Consider the following 23,258-nt stretch of genomic DNA (forward strand, 5'->3'; position numbering starts at 1 on the left):
TCAAATTTACAAATAGTTTCAGTTGACCGTAAACTGTATTTTTTAGTGAATAAACTATTTTTCTCAAAAACTTCACCCAGCTGTTGCTCTAACCTCAAAATGCAGGAAATAATGGTCAGTACATGACAAAAGGCATAATGCCTAGCTGTCTAACATAAAATTCCAACCTAACAATGAAGAAAATTATATCATCCATTAAGAATGGAAACAAAGATGGCTAGAAGTTTATATAAAATGAGAAACTAAGACTAGCATTATTTACCTTGGAAAGCAGAGTTAAATAGGATTTAACTGATGAACAAGTAAACACTGATCTTAAAAAATGTGAATGTAAAAATGCTTTTGTATACTTTCTCCAGCTTTTACATGTTCCTGATTGTATGTTTTGGGTGTCCCAAGATTTCCTCAAAATTAAGGTTTATTTATACTTGTAAATGAATGTGAAAATAATCATATAAATGAAGAAAATAGTGAAAACTGATCTGTTTAAGCTATTTGTCCCATAATAACAGAACATGAGGGATAAAAGAACAAATTAAATCAGTAAATATAGAACACAAAAATATTTCTTTATACAGCATATATAATCAACTTGTGGAATCTGTTACCACTACGAGTCACCAAAGCAAATACTGAACTGTGGACAAATTCTCAGCTATGTCCAATATCTGCTAAGGGCAGCTTAAAGGATGTGGGGGAAAGGAGTCAGCTAATCCCAGGGCTTGTTCTGTGCCAACCCTGGGCCCAGCATAATTTGAACAGCATTGGGGATATTTTAAAGTACACCAGCTGGCTATGGCCCCCAGGGGGAGAATAGAGCAGTGGTTTTCAAACTTTTTTTCTGGCAATCCAGTTGAAGAAAATTGTTGATGCCCATGACCCAACGGAGCTGGGGATGAAGGATTTGGGGCGTGGGAGTGGCTCAGGGCTGGGGCAGAGGGTTGGAGTGAGGGCTGCTGGGTAGGGCCAGGAATGAGGAGTTCAGGGTGTGGGAGGGGGCTCTGGGCTGGGGCAGGGGGTTGGAGTGCGGGATAGGGGTCAGGGCTCTGGGGTGGGGCCAGGGATGAGGGATTTGGAGTGCAGGGGGGACTCAGGATTTGGGGGGGTTAGGGCTCTGGGCTGGGGCTGAGGGGTTTAGGGTGCAGGAATGGGCTTCAGGTTTGGGGGGGCAGGGAACTGAGGTGTGGGGTTGGGGCACGGGCTTACCTCGGGCAGCTCCCAGTCAATGGCGCAGCGGGGGTGCTAAGGCAGGCTGCCTGCCTGTCCTGGTACCGCAGACGGCGCTGCGCACTGGAAGCGGCCAGCAGGAGGTCCGGCTCCTAGGCAGAAGCGCGCAAGCAGATCTAAGTGGCTCTCACCCGCAGGCACTGCCCCCACCCTCCCATTGGCTTTGGTTCCCGGTCAATGGGAGTGCAGAGCTGGTGCTTTGGTGGGGGCAGCGCACGGAGCCCCATGCTGCCGCCCTCCCCCGCCTAGGAGCCAGACTGGCTGCTGGCCGCTTCTGGGGCGCAGCGCAGTGTCAGAACAGGTAGGGACTAGCCTGCCTTAGCCAGGCAACACTGCTGACGGGACTTTTAACAGCCCGGACAGCACTGCTGACCAGAGCTGCCGCGACCCACACTCCCATGTCCCCTCTGCTGGGAGGTTACAAGGGGGCTGGTGGAAGACTCAGCCACAATAGTTTTCTGCCAACTGGGGATATCCACCAGTTTTCTAGCCCTTTTGTACCACAAGAGTGAAAAAAGTGTCCAGCTTGAAGAAGAGAATGTGGCCCTGTGGCTGAATTTTAAGACAACCTTATGATCGTTCATGGGATTTTTTTACATTTTGCAAATTTTTTTACATTTATGTCAAATGCAGTTTATCACTGAACTTTATTCCCTTATCATGCCACTCTCTCTGGAGAAAAGTGTAATATTGACTAAACCATAGTTTTGCTATGCTTTTGACGAAGCATATAAGTGTTAAAGTGTCTGAGTTTGCCTGTGTACTTTACTACTTGTTAATTTATTTGAATATTTAATGTTGATACAATTTTATCAAGAAAGTTTGGGGTTGTTATGTAACAACAAAAGGGATAGTCAATTGTATTACCATTAACAACATTTATATTTGGACAAGCTACAATGATATAGATAAACTAATCTCACGCATCAGAATCCTAAAATGTCACTCATGGGAGCTAAGAAGGAATTTGCCCAGTCCCTCGTAAGAGTATTCCCATGGAACTAATATGAGGATGAGAAGGCTATGTGAGGAAAGACTACATGTGAGAGAAAGGGTTTGCAGGACTGGGCTCTTAGCCAGCGGCATTAAGGATTTTTCTCTCTCTCTCTAAAGCATCACAAACTGAAAGAAGTAGGACAGAAGTCTAGATGGAACAATGATCTAATCTGGTAATGCAGGTTCCTATGTGAATCTAACATGCAAGCTTGACAGTCAAAATAATGTGGAATAAAGTTTGCATCAAGCATTCTGGATACCATTTGGCAGAAACTTTTCAGTCTTCCTGGGTTCTTTGGGATTTGACAGGTTTTGTCAGGACACACTTGTTTGTCAGTCGGAAAGCTGCTGACCTTAAAGGACTCTGGAACTGATGGTTTCTTGAGTTTGTTCTCCTCACCACTGGAAAGCCGATGCCCAATGGCAGAGGCAACCAATACACCATTTACTAAAGAGAGCAAAAAATGCATGAACAGGAAAATCTGAAGTGGAGTTTAGTTGGTTTTATTTATAGTTTATATCTATAAATTCCATAAGCAAAAACGTATGATTATGTTAAAGCTCTAATCAATGAGGTACTGGGTTGGCAAAGAAGCAGTGTCCTTTTAACAACACTGGCAAGGCAGAGAAGAAAAAATACAACACTCACTTCAGAATGTTATAGCAAAATGATCTAGTGTGTTTTATTTCAGGTAACAGCCAAGAAATCTAACATTTTGGCCCAATATGGCTTTCTTTTAAAATTAAAAAGTTGCATATACTTACAGTTGAGTCCACCAACTACACAGAATCTGCTGTTTACTTTACACTATGGCAGCATGAAGTTTTCAAGGTGAGTTATAGAAGAGATGTTTTCAAAAATTTCATTTAGAATATTTTATATGAAAACATATAAATTGTTCATTTATATATATACTACATATAAAACTTATTATAATTAGCAAGAGCATCTTTTACTAGATATTTGTTTGTATATAAAGGGAAATAGGATATAGTCAGGGCTTCAGAAGAAATAATGAAGATCTATGTGCTTTTGTATGTGCTGATTAAAACCTTATTTAAATAATAAATCAAAATAGTCCTTTGCTGTTTTTAAAGAGAGTTTCAGATTTGAAATACATTCATAAAACAAAGATATTTTTCTCCCTGAGACTACCAGTGTTAATTACTTTGTGGTAATCTTTGAATTATCAAAAAATATAAATAATAAAGACAGTAGGCCTGATTCTCCAATCTGTTATAGGAGTTGTCTGGCAATGAAGTAACACTGGTGTCACACCAGTGTAACGGACTAGAGAATCAGGCTTACTACCTGAAAAAGCCAAGTAGTCCATGGATTCATGTCAAAAGGTAAAAAAGAAATTTCCTTCATATAGACAATTGAATACGGTTGAGCTTTAATAAAATATTTGCATACGATTGTGTGTATAGGGTTACTTTTAAAGCCTATATTCTGCCTGAAGGAGGATGTCCTCAAAATGCAGATCTCCTTTAATGATTCTTAGTTTAGTATCCCAAATGTTCCAAAGATCATTTGCCTTTGTAGATATTCATAAAATAAACAGGTAATTCATGAAGGCAGGTTCTGGTGAAACTCAACATCAAATGTAGTAGTTATTTCTAGAGTGCAGAGTCTAATTAGCAGTAGGTAAGAAGTTAGCAAAAAAGAAAATGCTGAAGTTTTTTTTATGATCTTGTCAAAGTCACTCAGTTCTGAAGGCCAGAAGCTAAACTATGTCTGATTTATTTCGTATTCACCACTTTAAATGTTAGTAAGAGGACAATTTTTAAAGTGCTACAAAATAAATTTGGGATGGATTAAACATACCTTGCCCTAGTCTGATATTTTTTATTTTATTTTATTTGTCATTGAAAGATTATTTTGATTTATTATAACCATTTAGTACATTGCTTTGGGAGGAGGAAGAGCCTTCCTGCAACCAAAGAAAACATATTTATAGGAAAAATGGGGAAAGCCTTATGTTTGTTCTACCAAAATTTATTATGTAATAATTACAAAGTTTAAAGACTCTTCCATTTTAAATAAAAATAATTGATATAATTACGCACATTATATAGTATCATGTCAAGTGATTCCAACAAATACCACATGAAATACAGTGCATTTTCAAATCAGAGAGACAAATACTTTCTCATTCACAGTGTTTGACATAGTACAGGAAAGCTTGTTCACATAGGGTTTACTTAAAGACATGCTCTTATAAACAATCCACACCACGCTATGCCACAAAAAAAAATTCTCTCTCAGAATGTGAAGTATCGGGCAAACCATTCCTGGCGTTGTGGATCTGGTGAAGCTTCAGTCTGAGGAGGGCTAAATTCATAAAAAGAAGAAAAAAATTTAACCCAACACCAAAATAAAGAGTGCAAAACGTCTGGAAAAGGCACAGAGAATACAATACGCAACACAAATGATCCAAATATCTTTTCATAAATCAAATATCACATACTGTAGTATATAGTCTAGTTTAATGTCCCTTTGCAATATCTGTGATCATCCACTCCATTGGAGAGCATCAGCAGCACAGACAAATTAACAAGCCACATCGTAAGGTGGAAAAATATTTGGAGATAATATTAATTAAAATCATAAAGTTAACTTTTTTTGGATAAAAATTTTTTGTTGGGGGGGGGACTTTGGAGGGTCCTCTTTTAGCATCCTTTTCCTCTAGTTAAGATAGTTTTCAGAAGTATGATGCAAGCATCACATTCTTAAAGACATGTGCTTAACAAAGACTAGTCAGTAACTAAACAAAAATACATACTATTTTAATATTTTACATAAATCAAACCGAAATATTATTTGTATCATTTCATGCACACAATTTAAAAGACATTAATTATATACTAGGAACAAGGAAATTGGTGCATGGCAAACAAGTTCCCCCCCCCCCCCCAACATGTTAATAATTCTACTGAATTAGCAAGAAAAATGTATGTAATTTTAATGCTATATCAAAGTTCTTTGGACAACAAAAATTAAGAACAAAATAATCCTACCGTTTTACTGGGGTAATACAAGGCACGAAACAATTTGCAATGGAAACTCCAGCATCACAATCCATGAATTCATGCACATGCACGTTACTGACGTCTGAGAAGACGCATGCATATCACATGCACAGGGAAAAATAAGCAACACAATGTATTTAACAAAAGTATATTTTCTTAAAACAGAATGTTACTACTTATTTATTTTTAATTCTATAATTTCCCACTTCTACTTTTAACACTTGTCAGAATTGTGGCATTACCCATGTAAATCATAAGGGAAGGGAAACAACTGCTTGTCCAACTGACACTTACGCCATTGCTTTGATTTGCAAATAAAATGTGTTGTAGGAATAGGATAGCAAGCAATTCTACAGATAGAGAACACCACTTCTGCAGTGCACTCAGGATCCAGGCACCTAAAGCCTAAAGACCTGAGTCTTCCCTCTTAATTCATTTGTTAAATTAATAGTGTAATTCACTCTACCATCCCTTTCAAAGAACTAATCCTGGAGATTTTAATGCTAATTTTTATTTCTGGAAAGGCAGCATTAAAACACCCAACCATGCATATTTCCTATTTCTGTACTAAACTAATGTTTATGAAAAAAATTGACAGAAATGAGGAAAAGGACAAAAAAAAAATCAATGTACCACAGAAAACAATTTTGTCATAAAAAAGTCATCACACAATAATGAATAAAAAAAATCCCTATGTTTTAAAAACAATTCCCAAAGGACAACTAGTAAATCACACAAACATTTAAAACAATTGTTCATAAAATGTAAACAATTGGAAGCACATGAATCATATTAAGAAATATTAAAAGGTTTTAAAAGTTGAGGGTTCAAGACTTATAAAAAGGTCAAAAAATATTTCACATTTCAACAGGCTCTACAATAAAAAGGAATACTGTAAAGAGGTTACAAACAGAGCGTAAAAATTCCACAGTAATATTTGTACTCAAAGTGTTAATAAAGCAAGTGGGATTTTCATCTAAATAGGAATGCAAAATTTCTATGAGTTAAGAAAAAAAGGATTGGTGAGGCAGTGCTCACCTCAAAAACGTCTTGGGCTCTTTGGGTGGTATTGGCTGTGGAAGTGGTTTGCTGCTGTTGAACTCAATATCGTGGATGGGTGAATTAGGAATGGGATCCAGGCGGTTAGGATGTCCATTGCCCACTCCGCTAGATTCCAGAGCACTTAGATTGGGGACACTCACAAACCTGTTTGTTGATTTATCATTCTTCTTCTTTTGCTGCATTAAAAACAACAAATGTAAGGAAGGCTCCTTGCACCAGGACAGATGAGGAGATTGGTAGATAAGAAGGTTCCTTTATAGCTTTTTTCTTTATTTTATTTTTTTTGGATGGGAAGCAAGTTTGGGAGGGAAGTGGAATAGTTTCTATAATTGCACCTTTATTGTATTCCTTGAACAATGCTGAATACCATAAATTCTCAAAGGAAAATTAAATATTTAAGCAAATTTACTACGGAATTCAGGCCTAGCTCAGCAGTCAATATGTATATTATTCTGATGGATTGAATGTACAGAGTAAGATATTTTATTGGAAGGTGATGGGGAGGTAGCTAGTTCTCTACAAAATTATACTTCAGTCTGCTATCCTTCATTTCTACTTAAACACATTTCTGGATTAGTGAAATAGTTGTGCTATCAAATGCAATACAGCAAATTCATTGGAGGGAAAGATAAATCTGTTCAATAAGTTTCACTTTGCCATTTAAGTATAGTTTGGTAAACTATTAGTTTTTGTCTTTGACCAGAAACTTAGAAAATCTGCAATTAAGGTACATTCTTTTATTAAAGCACTGATGACCCCCAAATCAATGGGTGTTATTACATTATTATGAAGGATATAACTGATCCTATACTGTATTTCAGTTCCTTGCCAGAAAGAGAAAAAAAGCACAACCTTTTATCTCTAAGTAGAATATTTCTAGCCACTAGATGGCACAACTAAATCAACTTTTCAGTTTGAAGTATCTTTCAACTTCAACTGACAGTACTTCAAGTGACTCAAAGAGATAGATGGGAGTTATTGTAATAATGATTTTTTAGTATCAGTAATTTATTACCAGGTAAAATGAATGATTATCTACTATCTGCCATGCCAGTACTAGCTTTATCTCCTACTCGCTGATTCTCTAGAACTTATAAATATATGGAAGGTTCAAATCTCAAAAGTTTTTACAGCGAAATGGCCTAATGAGGCATACCATATTTAATATCTCTTCATTACTTCTGGATCATGTACTTCCTATTTACATAGTAAAAAGGTTTTCATTAAAAATATACTCCACTTGATTTCAAATTGAAACTGAATTCATTTTTTCTCACGAATACTTTGTATAAATAGATATAGAACCCCACCTAAAGCACTTAAAAAAAATCTGGTTACTTGTAAAGTGTGCACATTTGATATGGCATCCCTGAAAGACAAATGCACCTGTAACTCTGTCATAAAATTGTAACATATACTCTTCAGAGCAGAACTGCATTTGAAATAAAGGAACGATGAGTTCAGGTATGGAAAAGAGTTGAACTGTAGATGGCCACATTGCCCTATTGATAGCGTCCTGTACTGCCAGATGAGACCTAGGTTTGAATTCTGGCCTCTTACCTGGTTGGCAGCTGCAAGTGCTGCTAATGCAGCACATTCAATGTTCAGAGAAAACACCTCCATAGATCAGCCTGAAACAACCACACTGAGCCAATATGTTCCAAAGGGGGTTACTCTCAACGTTTCTCTCCCCCTCCCACTTGAATAAAGGTCAGTATAAACCATGGTCTTGATAGAGGGAACAGTAAAGTCCCTTTTTAAGTATAAGGGGGAAAGGTCTTCTGTTGAGAAGGATTAAATTAAGACTGTCCCGCTTTGCCTCCTCAGGCAGTCTCTGCTGAAAAAACCAAGAAAACACTATGTGTGATAAAACAGATTAGTGAAAGTATCAGGGATTTGTCTGTAAAGTATTTCAGTAGTGGTACAAAAGAAATTATATTGTATTAAAGCTTTGTGCTTCATGGGTCATTTTTTTCTGGCAGCTTTTTCTTATGCATTATCTTTAAATTTCCCTGAGTATATTCCCTACATCCAAGTGCTCAGGAAAAGTAAAATAGTTTCCCTTGTAAAATACATATAATAAACTAGGTTTCTGGAATTTTGCAAACAGTGCATTCTAGAGATACAAAGTGACATTTGGAACTTTCATTAAATTCACTCAAAACACTATAGAATCCCAGCTAACGTGACCATAGAGTACTACAGAGATCTACGGCATACATTTAAGAAGCTGTCAATTGTGCTGCAGTGGTTCTACCTGATCATGCCTCAATGTTCAAAGCCCAGAGAGCTACTTACAATTCCTGACCTAAGAGTCTCCTTTTCCCTCTAAAACTCTTCTCTAGTAACATGTACTTGAAAAACAAACAAAAATCCAATGCTCTCAGAGCAAGAGAGGCCAAAATATTTTGGCAAGGGGAGACAAAGTCATTACTAATTGAGGTGTTGGTCTTTAACTACCCAAGGACTGCTGTTCTCTCTCACTGACATCACCCATTGAACTGTTTGGCTTTTTGCCCACTGAAGCTCTTACACTACAGTTGATGGAAAATGCTCAGGTTTTTCATCCTTATATGTTGGGCTTTTTTTCTGCCCCTGTTCCGATCAACGTATGTCAATGTCTACGGGTGCAAATGGACAGCACACTCACCTAGTTCACACTAGAACAGCTGCTGTATAGTGGGATACACATGTAAAAATAATTGCTGTCAATGCTGAATAATATGTCATGGCCTCATTAACAGTACTAGCAGCAAAGAGTCCTGTGGCACCTTATAGACTAACAGACGTATAGGAGCATGAGCTTTCGTGGGTGAATACCCGCTTCTTCGGATGCATGTAGTGGAAATTTCCAGAGGCAGGTATAAATATGCAAGCAAGAGTGAGTCAGGCTAGAGATAACGAGGTTAGTTCAATCAGGGAGGATGAGGCCCTCTTCTAGCAGTTGAGGTGACACCTCATCTTTGCTGCTTTTACAGATCCAGACTAACACGGCTACCCCTTTGATAATTAACAGTACTGAATCAAGTCATTTTGTAATAGAAGGTTGATGAAACAAAAACTGCCACAGAAAAATATTGGAGTGGGGGAAGGAGGTTAGATTTTGAGGAGGGGAAATCAAAGAATTTTTTTTCACATCTAGTGTAAAGTAGCTTCAAGAAAACTGGGAAAAATATATCTAGCAGTACTGGGAATGTGGGATTTCCATTACATACTAATTTATTTAATTAAAACTTAAAATACAGTCAAAACTAAATATATAAATACTTTCACAATGTTATCTCCACTATGCTGAATGTAGCACTTCCCAGATCTTGATCATTTGGTTATTATTATGAAGAGAAACACATGAATAAGTAAAATAAAGATGCATGAGACAGAAGAAAAACAAACTAATGCCACTTGAATCTTCATGTTGTTATTTTGACTGATCACAGTTATATTTTATTAATACAATATTAGCTGTTATTTCCCCCCTTCATTTTAGGTTGTCTCCCTCAGTCTTACCTTCCTTTTTTGTTGATTATTTATTCCATCATCTCTATTCCAGTAAAAGTAGAATTTACAGTATGTTCAGTTTCAATAAGTTTTAATGCTGCTGTTTAGTCTGGCCAAGAGGAAACAAGCATCTCCTGAAATATTTTCCCCATGGCTCACCTTCCAACAAATCACTTCTGCAAATTTTATGGCCTGATCCTAATTCTACTCAAGTCAGTAGGCATCCTTCCCTTGACTGCAATGTACACTGGGTCAGGCCCTTAGTTATGAATTCCCAAGTTGCTTCTGAACCCATGGATATCTTCTGTGCTAGCACTCTACACTGTTGGTACGCCATCAGCATAGCTTAGTATGGTTTTTTTTTTTAAATGGATAAGGTCAGAATTATTCCTGATGAGCTAAAGAAAATGGTTTTATAAAGTTTTTATTTAATTTAAACTAGAAAACTAATATAATGTAAGATAATTAAAATCTAAAACATTGCTAAGTAATTATACAAAATCCAAGTTCTAGAAATCTTTTAATTCTTAAGGCAGGTTTATGGATTATGGCTCTGATCTTAAAAGGTATAATTGATAGAAGTATATGTCCAAATATTTGTGAGTGATCAGTCTGAAGATCTGAGGCTGCAGAAGTTTGCGTAAGTGCTTCATAAATCAAAATGACAAAAAACAAACAAACAAAAAAACAAACACCAACAATCCCAAACCAAAACAAAAAAACCCACACCAGCTAACATTCATAGTTAAACCTCAAAGGTTTAAGACAATTAGTTGAGAAAATCTTCCAAAACTTTTGAAGCTACACTCCCAAGCCTTTATCTTTTGGCAGTGTGTAGGGTGCCTGTAAGCTACATGTCACAGTAAAAAGCTCTGACAGGGACACAGTGGGGAAAGGCTCCAGGAATGGGACACTACACTGCTAAAAATGGCAGTGTAGATGTGGGAGGCACAGATTGGCATGTAGAGAGCCCTTGTAGGGCATTCTACTCACCTAAGCCATGCTTCACCATCTATGTTGCTATTTGCACCTCTGTTAGTTGGGCATGCAGTGTCTGTATTTCTACATGCTCCTTTAAGTGGAGACCTCCCCTTTATCTGGTTTAGGTGTCCACAGTTCTGATATTGTCTCTTTTAGGCCTAGGCTACCATTTTATTTAAATTTCTCACATGCTGAGTTTTCCCCACACAGAGCACTCCAGAGTTTACTGTGAGACCGATTTTAATGCAGCAGTACTGCGGGACCTAGCTCACAAAAGAGCTTTACAGAGCTACTGGGCCCTGCAAAATATGAGGGACCAGGTAACTGACAGAAGGTATATGGGGGAGAGACAGGGAAATGTTCTTATATGATCTGATGTGAACCCTTAAAAAGGTTAGTTAAGGTAAGAGACTGATTTAACTCCATAAATGCAGTGTTTTGGCTTATTACAACAATGTATAACCCACTAACAACCACCCACAGCTGCCTTTCCTCCCTTTTCTCCCCCCAACCCCCATGACTGGAGGGGTGTTGACGAGCCACTTCACCTTGAATGGTCCTCTGAAGTATGGGTTAACTACTTATGCTAAACAATCTTGTATTTAGTATCAGCGGGATAGCCGTGTTAGTCTGGATCTGTAAAAAGCAACAGAGAGTCCTGTGGCACCTTTAAGACTAACAGATGTATTGGAGCATAAGCTTTCGTGGGTGAATACCCACTTGCGTCAGATCTTGTATTTAGTGGCCACACTCTGATGTTTCCCAGACCTGAAGAAAAGCTCAATGTAAACTTGAAAGCTTGTCTCTCTCACCAACAGAAGATAGTCCAATAAAAAATATTACCTCACCCACCTTGTCTCTCTCCGGAACTAACATGACATTTCCAGACCATCGCTGCTCACTTTACTTGTATGTTATAATCCTTCCCCCTATATCTGTTGTCTATCTTGTCTATTTAGATTTTAAGCTTTTCAGGGCAGGGGCTATCTTTTGCTATGTTTTCACAGTAGCCAGCACAGTGGAGCACAATCTCAGTTTGGGTCCCTAAGTACTACCATAATACAAATAAATAATAATAAATAGAATACAGGCTAGCAATGAACTATATTTAGTGTTTTGAACACATCTGACAAAATATAGAGACTATCGTCTCTCTCTTTCTTTTCTTATCTTTTTTTTTTACTATGTATTAACACAGATTTCTTTTCCATTTTAGCAATAAAGCCTGTGAAGCCTACCTTCACCAGTGGATTAATAACTCCGACATTAGGGCTTGCATTAAACACTTTGTTGAAGTTTGTCTCTCTGTTGACTAGTTCTAGTTGATAGAATTTTTTGTCATCCTAATAAAGAAGAACAAGAAATACAAACTTCTCTTTATGCATTTTCCATTAGCTAATGGCAAGATATGTATATAATACTGTTTCAAACACATTCAGTTCTAAACCTGTATTTCTATATTTTCCAATCAATCCATTATTTAAAATGTATTTATGTATGATCTTATATACAATGAAAGAAACTAAATAATTTACATTAATGAGTTTCTGTTGTGTACATTTTACACTTGAGAGACAGCATGGTTTAGTGGACTGTGGATAGGCAGGGACCCACAATGCTTAATCTTTGTTCTGCCACTATCCTCCTGTGTGGCCTTGGTCAAAGATGTCCCCATCAGTGAAGCTGCAGTAAAAAGGCTGAGGAGTGATCCTTCTCAAGTGCCACTAATTTCAAATGCTTTACATTTTCAAAATGTTATATGAACTTTTAACTAATGCACACAACATCCCTACGGAGTTGCTGAGAGAGGCCCCAATCCTATCATATGCTGAGTGTCTACAACTCCCCAAATAAGGCTACAGCAGCCTGACAGAATATTCTGATGTTCCTAATTCAGCAACGAGTACTTTGAGCTGTGAAGGTTCAGAGTAGTTGTTTGGTTGTAACCAGTTTCCCCTTATTAAGCTGATTTGTCCCCATCCTCACCTGTCTAAAATCCTGTGTAAGGTCCTGTCCGATTTAAATCTTGTATGTATAGTCTATGACCAGAGGAACTTTTTCTTTTTTTTTTTTTGGTGCCAAAAGTAAGGTAAATTGGACAAGCCATTTCTGAGATATGGAAGTTGGGAAAAGTAGATATGGCTTATATTTAGGACTTAATGCTATTTTGTCATGAAATATCTCAGAGGTAGCTTGACATAAAAACTTCAAATTGGTTTCTTCAAGTTCTTGAATGTCTATAATTTAAAAAAACCTGCTTTTTAATTTTTTTAAGCTATTCGTTGCTGAATTAGGAGCATCAAACATTCCATCAGGCTGCTGCAGACTTAAGATCCACTAAACCTTGTAAGATTTGTCAAGAGTCTGACAGACTTAGTAAAGTTCAGCAAAGAACTGTCTGTTGTTAAAAATGTAAGCACCACAAGGACAACTTATGTCCTCCTCTTCCTCTAAATTCATTGGTACAGTACAAATATTTTCTTGAAGAAAATGGTGATGGTATCCTTAACTCTCCTGAGCTCATATGGTTTTTAGCACATTACAAGACTGGGAGCCAAAAACTCCCATATTTTATTCTCATCTTAACAATATTGTGCATGTTCAGTATATAGCACTTCAGTGGGCCAGACGATGAACCTCACAATTATGCTGAAGACCAGACCAACCCCATTTACAGCCACACTATTGTGCCAAAAGCAGCTCAGCCAGACAGGAGAATCCCATTATTTAGCGGTCTCACAACATTCCTATAGTATATATATTACACTGGTCTATAATTTTTGAGAAGTCGTCTGCTTCAGAGATAAAATGTGCTATTTATTATGTATTTTGATGGGCTGAATTCAAATATGACAATTAAAACAACTGATTGGCTACTGTTTCTAAGATATTTAAGTTTTTACATTTTAGGTCTATGTATATTGTGTAGATAGTAGAGTTTTAATCATAAATTGTAAACCTAGGTCTTTTCATGTGTTTATGGTTGCTTTACATGATACTATTTCACCTGTCCTGTTTATGTAACACTTTAAAAATCAGCAAAAGGGTTATATAAATAAAATTTATTATGAAACAAAAGGCAAAAAACTATTCTGTACATAGTTTAGTCCTATTCAGTGTCTACTCGGCGCTTCTGGGCTTGTCTCTTGTATTCATTAAATGGAGCATCTCTTGTCACTGTCCAGCAACAGTCTGCAAGCATTGATGGGCTCCATTTGCCCTGATAGCGTTTCTCCATTGTTGCAATGTCCTGGTGAAATCGCTCGCCGTGCTCGTCGCTCACTGCTCCGCAGTTCGGTGGAAAAAAATCTAGATGAGAGTGCAAAAAATGTATCGTTAGTGACATGTTGCAACCAAGGCTTTTGTATGCCTTGAGGAGGTTTTCCACCAACAACCTGTAGTTGTCTGCCTGTTGTTTCCGAGAAAATTTATTGCCACTAACTGGAAGGCTTTCCATGCCATCTTTTCCTTGCCACGCAGTGCATGGTCAAATGCATCATCTCGAAGAAGTTCACGAATCTGAGGACCAACAAAGACACCTTCCTTTATCTTAGCTTCACTTAACCTTGGAAATTTTCCATGGAGGTACTTGAAAGCTGCTTGTGTTTTGTCAATGGCCTTGACAAAGTTCTTCATCAGACCCAGCTTGATGTGTAAGGGTGGTAACAAAATCTTCCTTGATTCAACAAGTGGTGGATGCTGAACACTTTTCCTCCCAGGCTCCAATGACTGTCGGAGTGGCCAATCTTTCTTGATGTAGTGGGAATCTCTTGCATGACTATCCCATTCGCAGAGAAAACAGCAGTACTTTGTGTATCCAGTCTGCAGACCAAGCAAGAGAGCAACAACCTTCAAATCGCCACAAAGCTGCCACTGATGTTGGTCATAGTTTATGCACCTCAAAAGTTGTTTCATATTGTCATAGGTTTCCTTCATATGGACTGCATGACCAACTGGAATTGATGGCAAAACATTGCCATTATGCAGTAAAACAGCTTTAAGACTCGTCTTCGGTGAATCAATGAACAGTCTCCACTCATCTGGATCGTGAACGATGTTGAGGGCTGCCATCACACCATCGATGTTGTTGCAGACTACAAGATCACCTTCCATGAAGAAGAATGGGACAAGATCCTTTTGACGGTCACGGAACATGGAAACCCTAACATCACCTGCCAGGAGATTCCACTGCTGTAGTCTGGAGCCCAACAGCTCTGCCTTACTCTCGGGTAGTTCCAAATCCCTGACAAGGTCATTCAGTTCACCTTGTGTTATGAGGTGTGGTTCAGAGGAGGAGGATGGGAGAAAATGTGGGTCCTGTGACATTGATGGTTCAGGACCAGAAGTTTCATCCTCTTCCTCGTCTGACTCAAGTGAGAATGATTCTGGTGCATCAGGAACCGGCAGTCCTTCTCCGTGGGGTACTGGGCGTATAGCTGATGGAATGTTTGGATAATGCACAGTCCACTTTTTCTTCTTTGACACACCTTTCCCAACTGGAGGCACCATGCAGAAGTAACAATTGCTGGTATGATCTGTTGGCTCTCTCCAAATCATTGGCACTGCAAAAGGCATAGATTTCCTTTTCCTGTTCAACCACTGGCGAAGATTTGTTGCACAAGTGTTGCAGCATATGTGTGGGGCCCACCTCTTGTCCTGATCTCCAATTTTGCAGCCAAAATAAAGGTGAGAGACTTTCTTAACCATAGTGGTTATACTGCGCTTTTGTGATGCAAAAGTCACTTCACCACAAACATAGCAGAAGTTATCTGCACTGTTCACACAAGTACGAGGCATCTCTGCTCACTTTGGCTAAACAGAAATGTGTCCCTTTGCAAAATCAAACACTGACAAATAAGGCTAGGTCTACACTGCAGCGGGGGTCCGACCTAAGATACGCAACTTCAGCTACATGAATACCGTAGCTGAAGTTGCGTATTTTAGGTCGGCTTACCTAGCGGTGAGGACGCGGGAAAGTCGACCGCTGCCGCGCTGCCGCCGACTCCGCTGCCGCCTCCTGCCGAGGTGGATTTCCGGAGTCGACGGCAGAGCGATCAGGGATCGATTTTACCGCGTCTTCACTAGACGCGGTAAGCCGATCCCCGATAAACCGATTGCTACCCGCCGGATCGGCGGGTAGTGAAGACAAAGCCTAAGAGAGCACGGCACTGTATGATTTCTAGAGCTGATATAGGGCAATTTGTTCAGCAGAGTGATGTAAGCTTCGTTATGATTGCATCATCCATGACTTCTAGGAATAACATGATGCAATTCATATCATGTATGACGCAATACCAGCTTCAGATTGCATCATTCATTGTTTTGCCTAAAAAGCAAGTACTGTCCAAACCCAGTCATAGATTTATTCATAGATCCAGTCAAAGATGTATTTTAGTAATTTCTGGTTTAAATTGAGATCCCTTCCCTTTATAATTCACTTATTCTCTGCCATTCCCAAGTCAAGGGTCGTATATACTGACCCAATAGCATATCTTGAAAACTAGAGCCAATCAACAATTTTAAGCATCATTTTCGTTCTCAGTGACCCAGAATTAGTAAAGTTTGACTACATTTATTTCAGAAGCATTTTGGCTGTAGAGCAGTGTTATCCGTTTTACAGGATTCAGAAAGTTTAACAGACCTATCCAAGGTCACATAGCAAGCAATTATAAAAGCTGGTTTAGAACCAAAGACTCCTGACTCCCAGTCCAGTCCTTCTCTAGTAAACTACTACAGGAAATTCACTTTGCTTCTGTGGGATGCTTTCTACATAGTCAGGAGTGGGTGGGAGACTGGGAGACTCTCAAGAATACATAAACTGAGATGGAATGGGAAGAATTAAGGGAGTGGATGTTTGGTAGTATTTTTCACTGAAAGAGAAGCAGGTTTAGAAACAAAATGTGAGAAGTTATAATGGAATATTCATGCTCTGATGAAGGATTTGTCTTAGTGATTTAAACATCTGATTTGAAATATTTAATTTTCCTAGAGTCACAGGTTCAAATCTGGGCAGGGTTAGCTTACTCCTCTATCTTCAAGGTCGATAAAACTGAGCTTTGGGCAATTTAGTATGTGGATTTTTCAAAAAGAAACATAACTGAAATTCTCCTCATCCACCACATTATTACTGTGTGCAGAACAGCAGAGGCCACATAGATGTGAAAGGAACAAATAGAGCATAAGTCTCAATAAACCTGAGTTAGTGAAACTAGTGCTCTACAATAAAAGGTTATTAGGGAAAGGGGAAACACACCTGCCCTTTCCAATATTCTCTGTCTTATTAGCAACGGTACCCATATCTTTCGCTACATCACCCAGCATGCTCAGACACCTTACATTTTCACATTCCTCCCTCTGCCACCCACATCTCTCTTTCCCCAGTCCAATGGATCCAGCCCAAAATGGATGTGGCATTTATATCAGTTGTTTAGCTAGCTGAAAGGTGGCAATCTTAGAACTAGCCATTGCTTTGAAGCTTTGGTTCTGCTAGTGATGATCTTCCAACCTAAAAACGTACAGTGTGGTGTCATTCAGCTATTCTTTGAAGGAAAAAGACACAACACCAAAGGAAATTCCAAAACACGTTTGTTAAGCCCTGAATAACTTCAGAGAAAGAAACATAATGTAATGTTGTAGTTTTAAGAAACACACATATCTGAAAGCCAGGAAATTCAGTTACACTTAGTTCTTCCTACTGAAAATATTGGAAAGTATGGAAATATAGTTATGGTACCCCAAACAACCTTAAGTCTGCCCTCATATCCCTGCTAATCATCCACTCAAAATCATAAGGCAGTCTGTTTACATATGACAATTGGAACCACATATTCCCATCACACCGTAACATGTTCAACATACGAATGTATGCACCACCTATTCATTATACTGTATATGGGCTGGTCCACACTGGGGCGGGGGATCGATCTAGGAAACGCAACTTCAGCTAAGAGAATAGCGTAGCTGAAGTCGACGTTTCCTAGATTGAACTAAGTTTACTTACTGCGGGTCCATGCGGCGCAGGCAAGCTCCCCCGTCGACAGCGCTTCCTCCTCTCGGTGAGCAGGAGTTCCGCAGTCGACGGGGGAGCGCTTCTGGGATCGATTTATCGCGTCCAGAATCGGGCGGGTAGTGTAGACCTACCCTAAGTGTTACCTACTCAACCGGAGACTAGTGTCTAGTTCACCTTCCCTTGACAAACAGCAACACCAACATTTTGCCTCTGGAGAGAAGAATAATGAATGGTCTTATGGTTAAGGCACAGAATTGAGTGTCGGGAGACTTAGATTTTAAGCTTGTCTCAATTGCTGTGTCTCAAATTCTTTAGCTGTACAATGGAGATAATAGTACTTACCTGCTTTACAGAGGTGTTGTAAAGCTAATTTACTTGTTGTTTATAAAGCATGTACACTGAGATCCTCAGATGGAAGGCACTATACAAGTGAAAAATATTATTGTTACACTTCATATATACCCCAAGACCTATAATATTTAACTCCCTTCCCCTCTTCCTAATAGAAAACTCTCACATGATTTTAATATTTCATTTTCCTCAGTGGTTGAGCTTTCTGAGCCTGCAGATTTTTTAATCCTAGTATTACTTACGGTTAGCATTTGCATACTCTTTTGCAAAAGCCAAGGTCAATATGGTTTGAGCTGTCTACAGATGCAGGCAAAACACCAGTGTATACAGGGTTTAAGATACACTCAGTTACCAGACTTCCTGTCCATTTTTCAACATACTATCTAGCCATGGGAATATAGCTACCTTACATTGAGGGCACCTACAGGATGGTACAGATACAAAGGTGGAAGTAAAGTTATTTGGGATTCCTTAATTCTGTATTCCCATATTTTCCAATGCATATATGTTTTATTCTACTTAAGTAACCTTAAGTTTGAATTTTCTGGCTTTCAGGCACTTACGCTTTAAGATAATATTGTAATTTTAATAGAATATTGTAATTTTGAATATTTTTTTTTGTAACTTACATTTTTATATATATTTACAATATTAAGCTTGGTCCTACAAACACTTAGGCATGTGCTTAACTTTACTACTGTATTTCCAGTTAAGTCAATGGGACTACTGCAATAAAGTTAAGCATATGCATAAGTGTAAGCAGAACTGAGGCCTTAAATCCATTTTAACCAAGGTTTTTCAAGAAATTAGACTAATATTTATATCTGTTAATATATTAATACCAGAAAGAGCACACAAAGTCTTACAATCAGTTTCTTTATGAGTTGGTCCCTCTCTGCAATCAGGTCTTTCAACTCTGCGATAAGCTGTAAATCTTCTGGTCTTGATTCCCTGTTTTGGTATTTCTCTTCCATTTCTTCTAAACTTCATAGGAGAGAAAGACACCACCTTTAACTTAATGTAGTCCAGAATTAAATTCCAAATGAATATAATCATACTGTGGATAAGTACAATAAGTAATTCAATGGGTTATAAAAAATAAACAGTAAGACAATAATTTGCTTTACCCCTTATACATTAACATTTTAATTTTAATATCAACCAAAATTACTGGTTAAAGAGGTTTTAGTTAATCTGAACTTCAACATGAACTACCATCTTTGCTATAACAAACAACATTTTGGGCAAGATTTTGAAAATTCATCATACTTTTTGTGCATGCAAACATTGGGCACTAAATAAAAGGCCTGGTATAGGCTAGACTGAAAATCAGGCCCTCTGAGCAAACAAAAAATATATGCAGTGGAATCACAGGATGTTGTAGATAAGAGTGGTTCTTATGTGCTGTACAGAGACTAAACTTTAGTATCTAATATTATCTTAACTTGAATTTTGTGAAGCTGGCAATATGCAGCTCAGCTAGATTTATTCTAAGGAATGAGAAAAAATAAAAATATAATGTTTCATTTAATAGATCACTAGACTGTACAGAGGTGTACGGAAGTGGTACTGAAGAAAGAGAGAAAAGAAAGAGACAAGGCTGGCACCATCTTCCTCAGCTCATGTGGAGGACAGTGGGGCAAAGATATCCAAGAATGGTGAAGACTAATCTGTAACTAATTCCTCGCCGCAAAACCAATTTAGCACCATGAGAGATGGAAATAAAGGAACTAGCTGTAAGAGACAAACAATAAACATCTGGATATTAGCATTTAAAGAGGAAAGTAACAGTTGATTAAGTTGAGAAAAATATGAGGAAACTTGAATCACATAGTGCGAAAGCATTAAAGGAGAGAACTGAAATAAGCACGCCAATTTAGAGAACAGTTGTAGGAGAATTAGCACAAGAATTCTTGAATTTTTAGGAAGATATGAAGAAAATTTTTTTGCAAGAGTTTTCAGAAGATAGCCTCAAAATACTATTTGTCACTACGACATTATGCTGAAATTCCTAACAGACATCAAATTCATGATGCTAAATATTGCCCACTAGAAAGTTACTTGCAATATGTATCTGCCAAATCCAACTTTCATGTAGGTTACTGCCTTGAGTTTCAGCACAAATACAGAGAATTTAACAAGTTTAGCAAAAAAAAGGGAAAAATTACAATGTAAGGTATTTAGTCAGTCCAAATTTAATTCCACATGGCTTCCTAAGCCACAGATCCTTTCTCATTTCAACAGTATTTTCCCTTCAGAAGCAGGTATGTAATTTTGACTTTGGCCTTACGTGACTGCCTACGTCTCAGGTTCATGAGAATGACGTCAGTTGATGAACTGAGCATATTCTATGCCTCTTTCTATGTCTTAGCATGAGACTGTTTATCCCTCACTAAATGATTTGAGGAAAAAGTTTAAATAAGTCACCTTGTTCAAACAAGTAATCTCCCCAGGTGATAGCTTCCTTATGGTTTACCCTGTGGTGATGATGCGGGCATAGAGATCTCTTCCAATTGGTGAAGCTTCTCCAACAATGAAGGAAGTGAAGGCCTTATGACTAAATCAAGCAGATGACTGGAGATATAGCAACTAACATGGAATGAATGCATGACCTTGGGGTGAGGAAATGGGATTGAGGACACCAGAACAGGGAGTAGCAGTACATGGGAGGAAGAAACTTTATTTACAACTCTCCATAATACACTGGGGTTCTCCCACCCCACCAAGCAGTTTATTGGCCTTTGGTCTGCCACCATGCATAGCTATGTGGGAGCTGCATAGTGCAAAAGGCCATGCATATTTTGGTCTGCAGAAAGCTAGTACTTTCTGAAACACTTCTTTCTGAGACGTAATCAGAAATCCATTGCCTTCAAATTCAGATAATAAAATTCTCACAAGATGAGACAGCCAAGACTACAGTGAGCATTTGAAAAACTAGTGCCTGCAAACCAAGCTTTATTTATGCCCCCCAAATAATCCTCATATAGTTTAGTGATCTTATAAAACATTTTAACAAAATACTGAAAATTTGGACAACACAACTGCATCTTCAGATGCAGAAAAAGCTTTTGATTCAGCAGAATGGAAATACACTCAGTGGGTTTAATTTTGTGTATACATTTTCTGCTAGGATAAGCTATTGTAGACAAATCCCCAAAGTATAATATACACTTATGCACAGCTGCCACCCTATTTTCAGACATCTCAGGGAGCCATTTTCTATGTATATCAAAGAAGTACATGTAATTCAAACAATCCAATCAGAGAAGCTAATTAATACTACCCCTCAAAGTTACATGAGCCAGATTCTCCAGTTCACTAAGTCTGTTATGCACTGCACTAAGTGGGGCAAAGTGGACTTAAAGCAGCTGGAGATAGATAGTAGAGAAATCCTTGTGTAGGAGGCTTCCCCTTTGGCATAGATATCTCCTTCGCCAGCTGCCCCCACAATATCAGGGGAGAGAAGTGACATCCTAGGAGTGGGGTTCTGGCTCAGAGCACTCCACCTGATGCTCCTCTGGCCTAGGGGCCTTATACCAGTGGTGTAAATCAGAACAGCTCCCTCACAGGTCTTCAACTTGAGCATGGGCCAAACAGCTCAGGATTAGGGAGCCATAACTGGCTCCCCCAATGGTTCCCACCTCGGTGCATCTAAGAAGAGCTCAGCTGTATCAAAAAATCTTGCCCGATATTTCTATTTTAATGGCAAATATGAAATAGATATACATTATTTTTGTACAGAATTATTATTGTATTTTCAGCATCTCAAACATACAAGGGCAGGTTCATTAAAGCTGGTGCAGGGAGGTGAAAATTACATGTTTATTTGCCAGCATGGACCTCTGTGGTTCACAGGAGACTGCACCTCAGAGAAGTGAGGTGGCTTTTTTACTGCTGCCCTCTTGGGGGGAAACCTGTTATATAGGACCAATTTTAAAATCTCCCCAAGGCCTCCACATATGTCTTGCTGGAGGAAGCTGCTGAGAGTAAAGGCATGAATTGGCATGTCCCCTGGTTATTCTCACCACAACTTATTACTGGCTAGTGTTGCCCACTTTTGGGACCATGCTAGCTCACTTCAGTGCTCCCAGGATAAGATAAGTTGTGGCAACTTTTTGTCTCCAGAACCTCCTCCCAATAGACTTTTTGCCTCGAAATCTGCCTACCAGAGTCTAAGCTAGCAACAGCTGGGACCCTGGGGTAAGATTATCTCCGGAAATTTGGATGGAAAGGCCCATGGGCCTACTTTTTCCATCATGATCAGAAAACAGCAATTTAAGGACTATGTCATGTATTTAAGGCTTGTCTCTGTGTTCAGAGTGGAGCAGAGCTGCATTGCCCCAGGAGGTTGCATAATCCTACCCTAGTGTACACTTGGGCCATGCACCTAAAAGGATGGTCCCTCCCACTTCCCTTTGGTTTACTCAGCCCACATTGCCCCACATCTTTTCCACCCTCTTTGGAAGGGGCATGCCCTGTTCTCACATGAGCACAGGGACTGCAATCATGGCAGACCCTTATGAGGGCTGGGTAAGCGAGGCAGGATTTGAAAACTGTATACTCTGGAGTCAAACTCTGCCCTTAGCAGATCCGTGGGCTGTTTCCATCCTGAGTAAGGCGGAGGGGTACAGGTAAAGAGGCAACTCTATCCCTGAGGCTAAGGTAGTGGGTGGAGAGCCCAGCTGAATGGTGACTTGGTGCTTATTGTGCATTATTAACAGTTGTTTTCCTACAGGTCTTCGTGCCCTCTTTAGGTACACCATGATTTGGCACTAACCCCAATGGCTTGTGTCATGGATCCCTTGAAGTTGTGATTTGCCTCCACAGCCCCATGCTTGGCTCTGATGGGAGGGCAGGGATGGGGGTGCTTACAGTCAAAGGGGGCTCTGATCCCAGATTCAGGGGCTATCTGCTGTTCAGCAGGGACATGGGGGTGTCCAGTATTCAGACATGGTGGCGAGATGGGGGGCATTTGGTGCTTAGATAGGGGGAGAACAGCACTCCCATGGGTGGGGAGGGAGATGCAGAGAAGGGGTGGGAGTAACAACACGGATAGAGGCACAACAGTCCTGGTCCCTGCCCATTCCCAAACCACAACACA

The 23,258-nt window shown here is 39.0% G+C and overlaps 1 protein-coding gene across 3 annotated transcripts in view; it reads right to left on the minus strand.

Annotated features, from left to right (window-relative positions):
* Positions 1–4,488: 4,488 nt before the first annotated feature.
* The window catches only part of FAM184A (family with sequence similarity 184 member A), a 167,320-nt gene continuing 148,550 nt past the window's right edge, over positions 4,489–23,258 (minus strand). For 2 of the 3 annotated variants that reach the window (XM_065401662.1, XM_065401663.1), the window contains 4 exons: positions 19,024–19,141; positions 12,036–12,140; positions 6,295–6,494; positions 4,489–4,558 (listed from right to left, as the gene is read on the minus strand). In XM_065401662.1, coding sequence (XP_065257734.1) covers positions 4,489–4,558; positions 6,295–6,494; positions 12,036–12,140; positions 19,024–19,141 — 493 coding nt within the window. The remainder of the gene's footprint in view (positions 4,559–6,294; positions 6,495–12,035; positions 12,141–19,023; positions 19,142–23,258) is intronic. The other variant, XM_065401664.1, reaches the window with a different exon arrangement.

Source organism: Emys orbicularis, chromosome 3 (genome assembly GCF_028017835.1).
Source record: "Emys orbicularis isolate rEmyOrb1 chromosome 3, rEmyOrb1.hap1, whole genome shotgun sequence".
In the NCBI taxonomy this organism is placed as follows: domain Eukaryota; kingdom Metazoa; phylum Chordata; order Testudines; family Emydidae; genus Emys; species Emys orbicularis.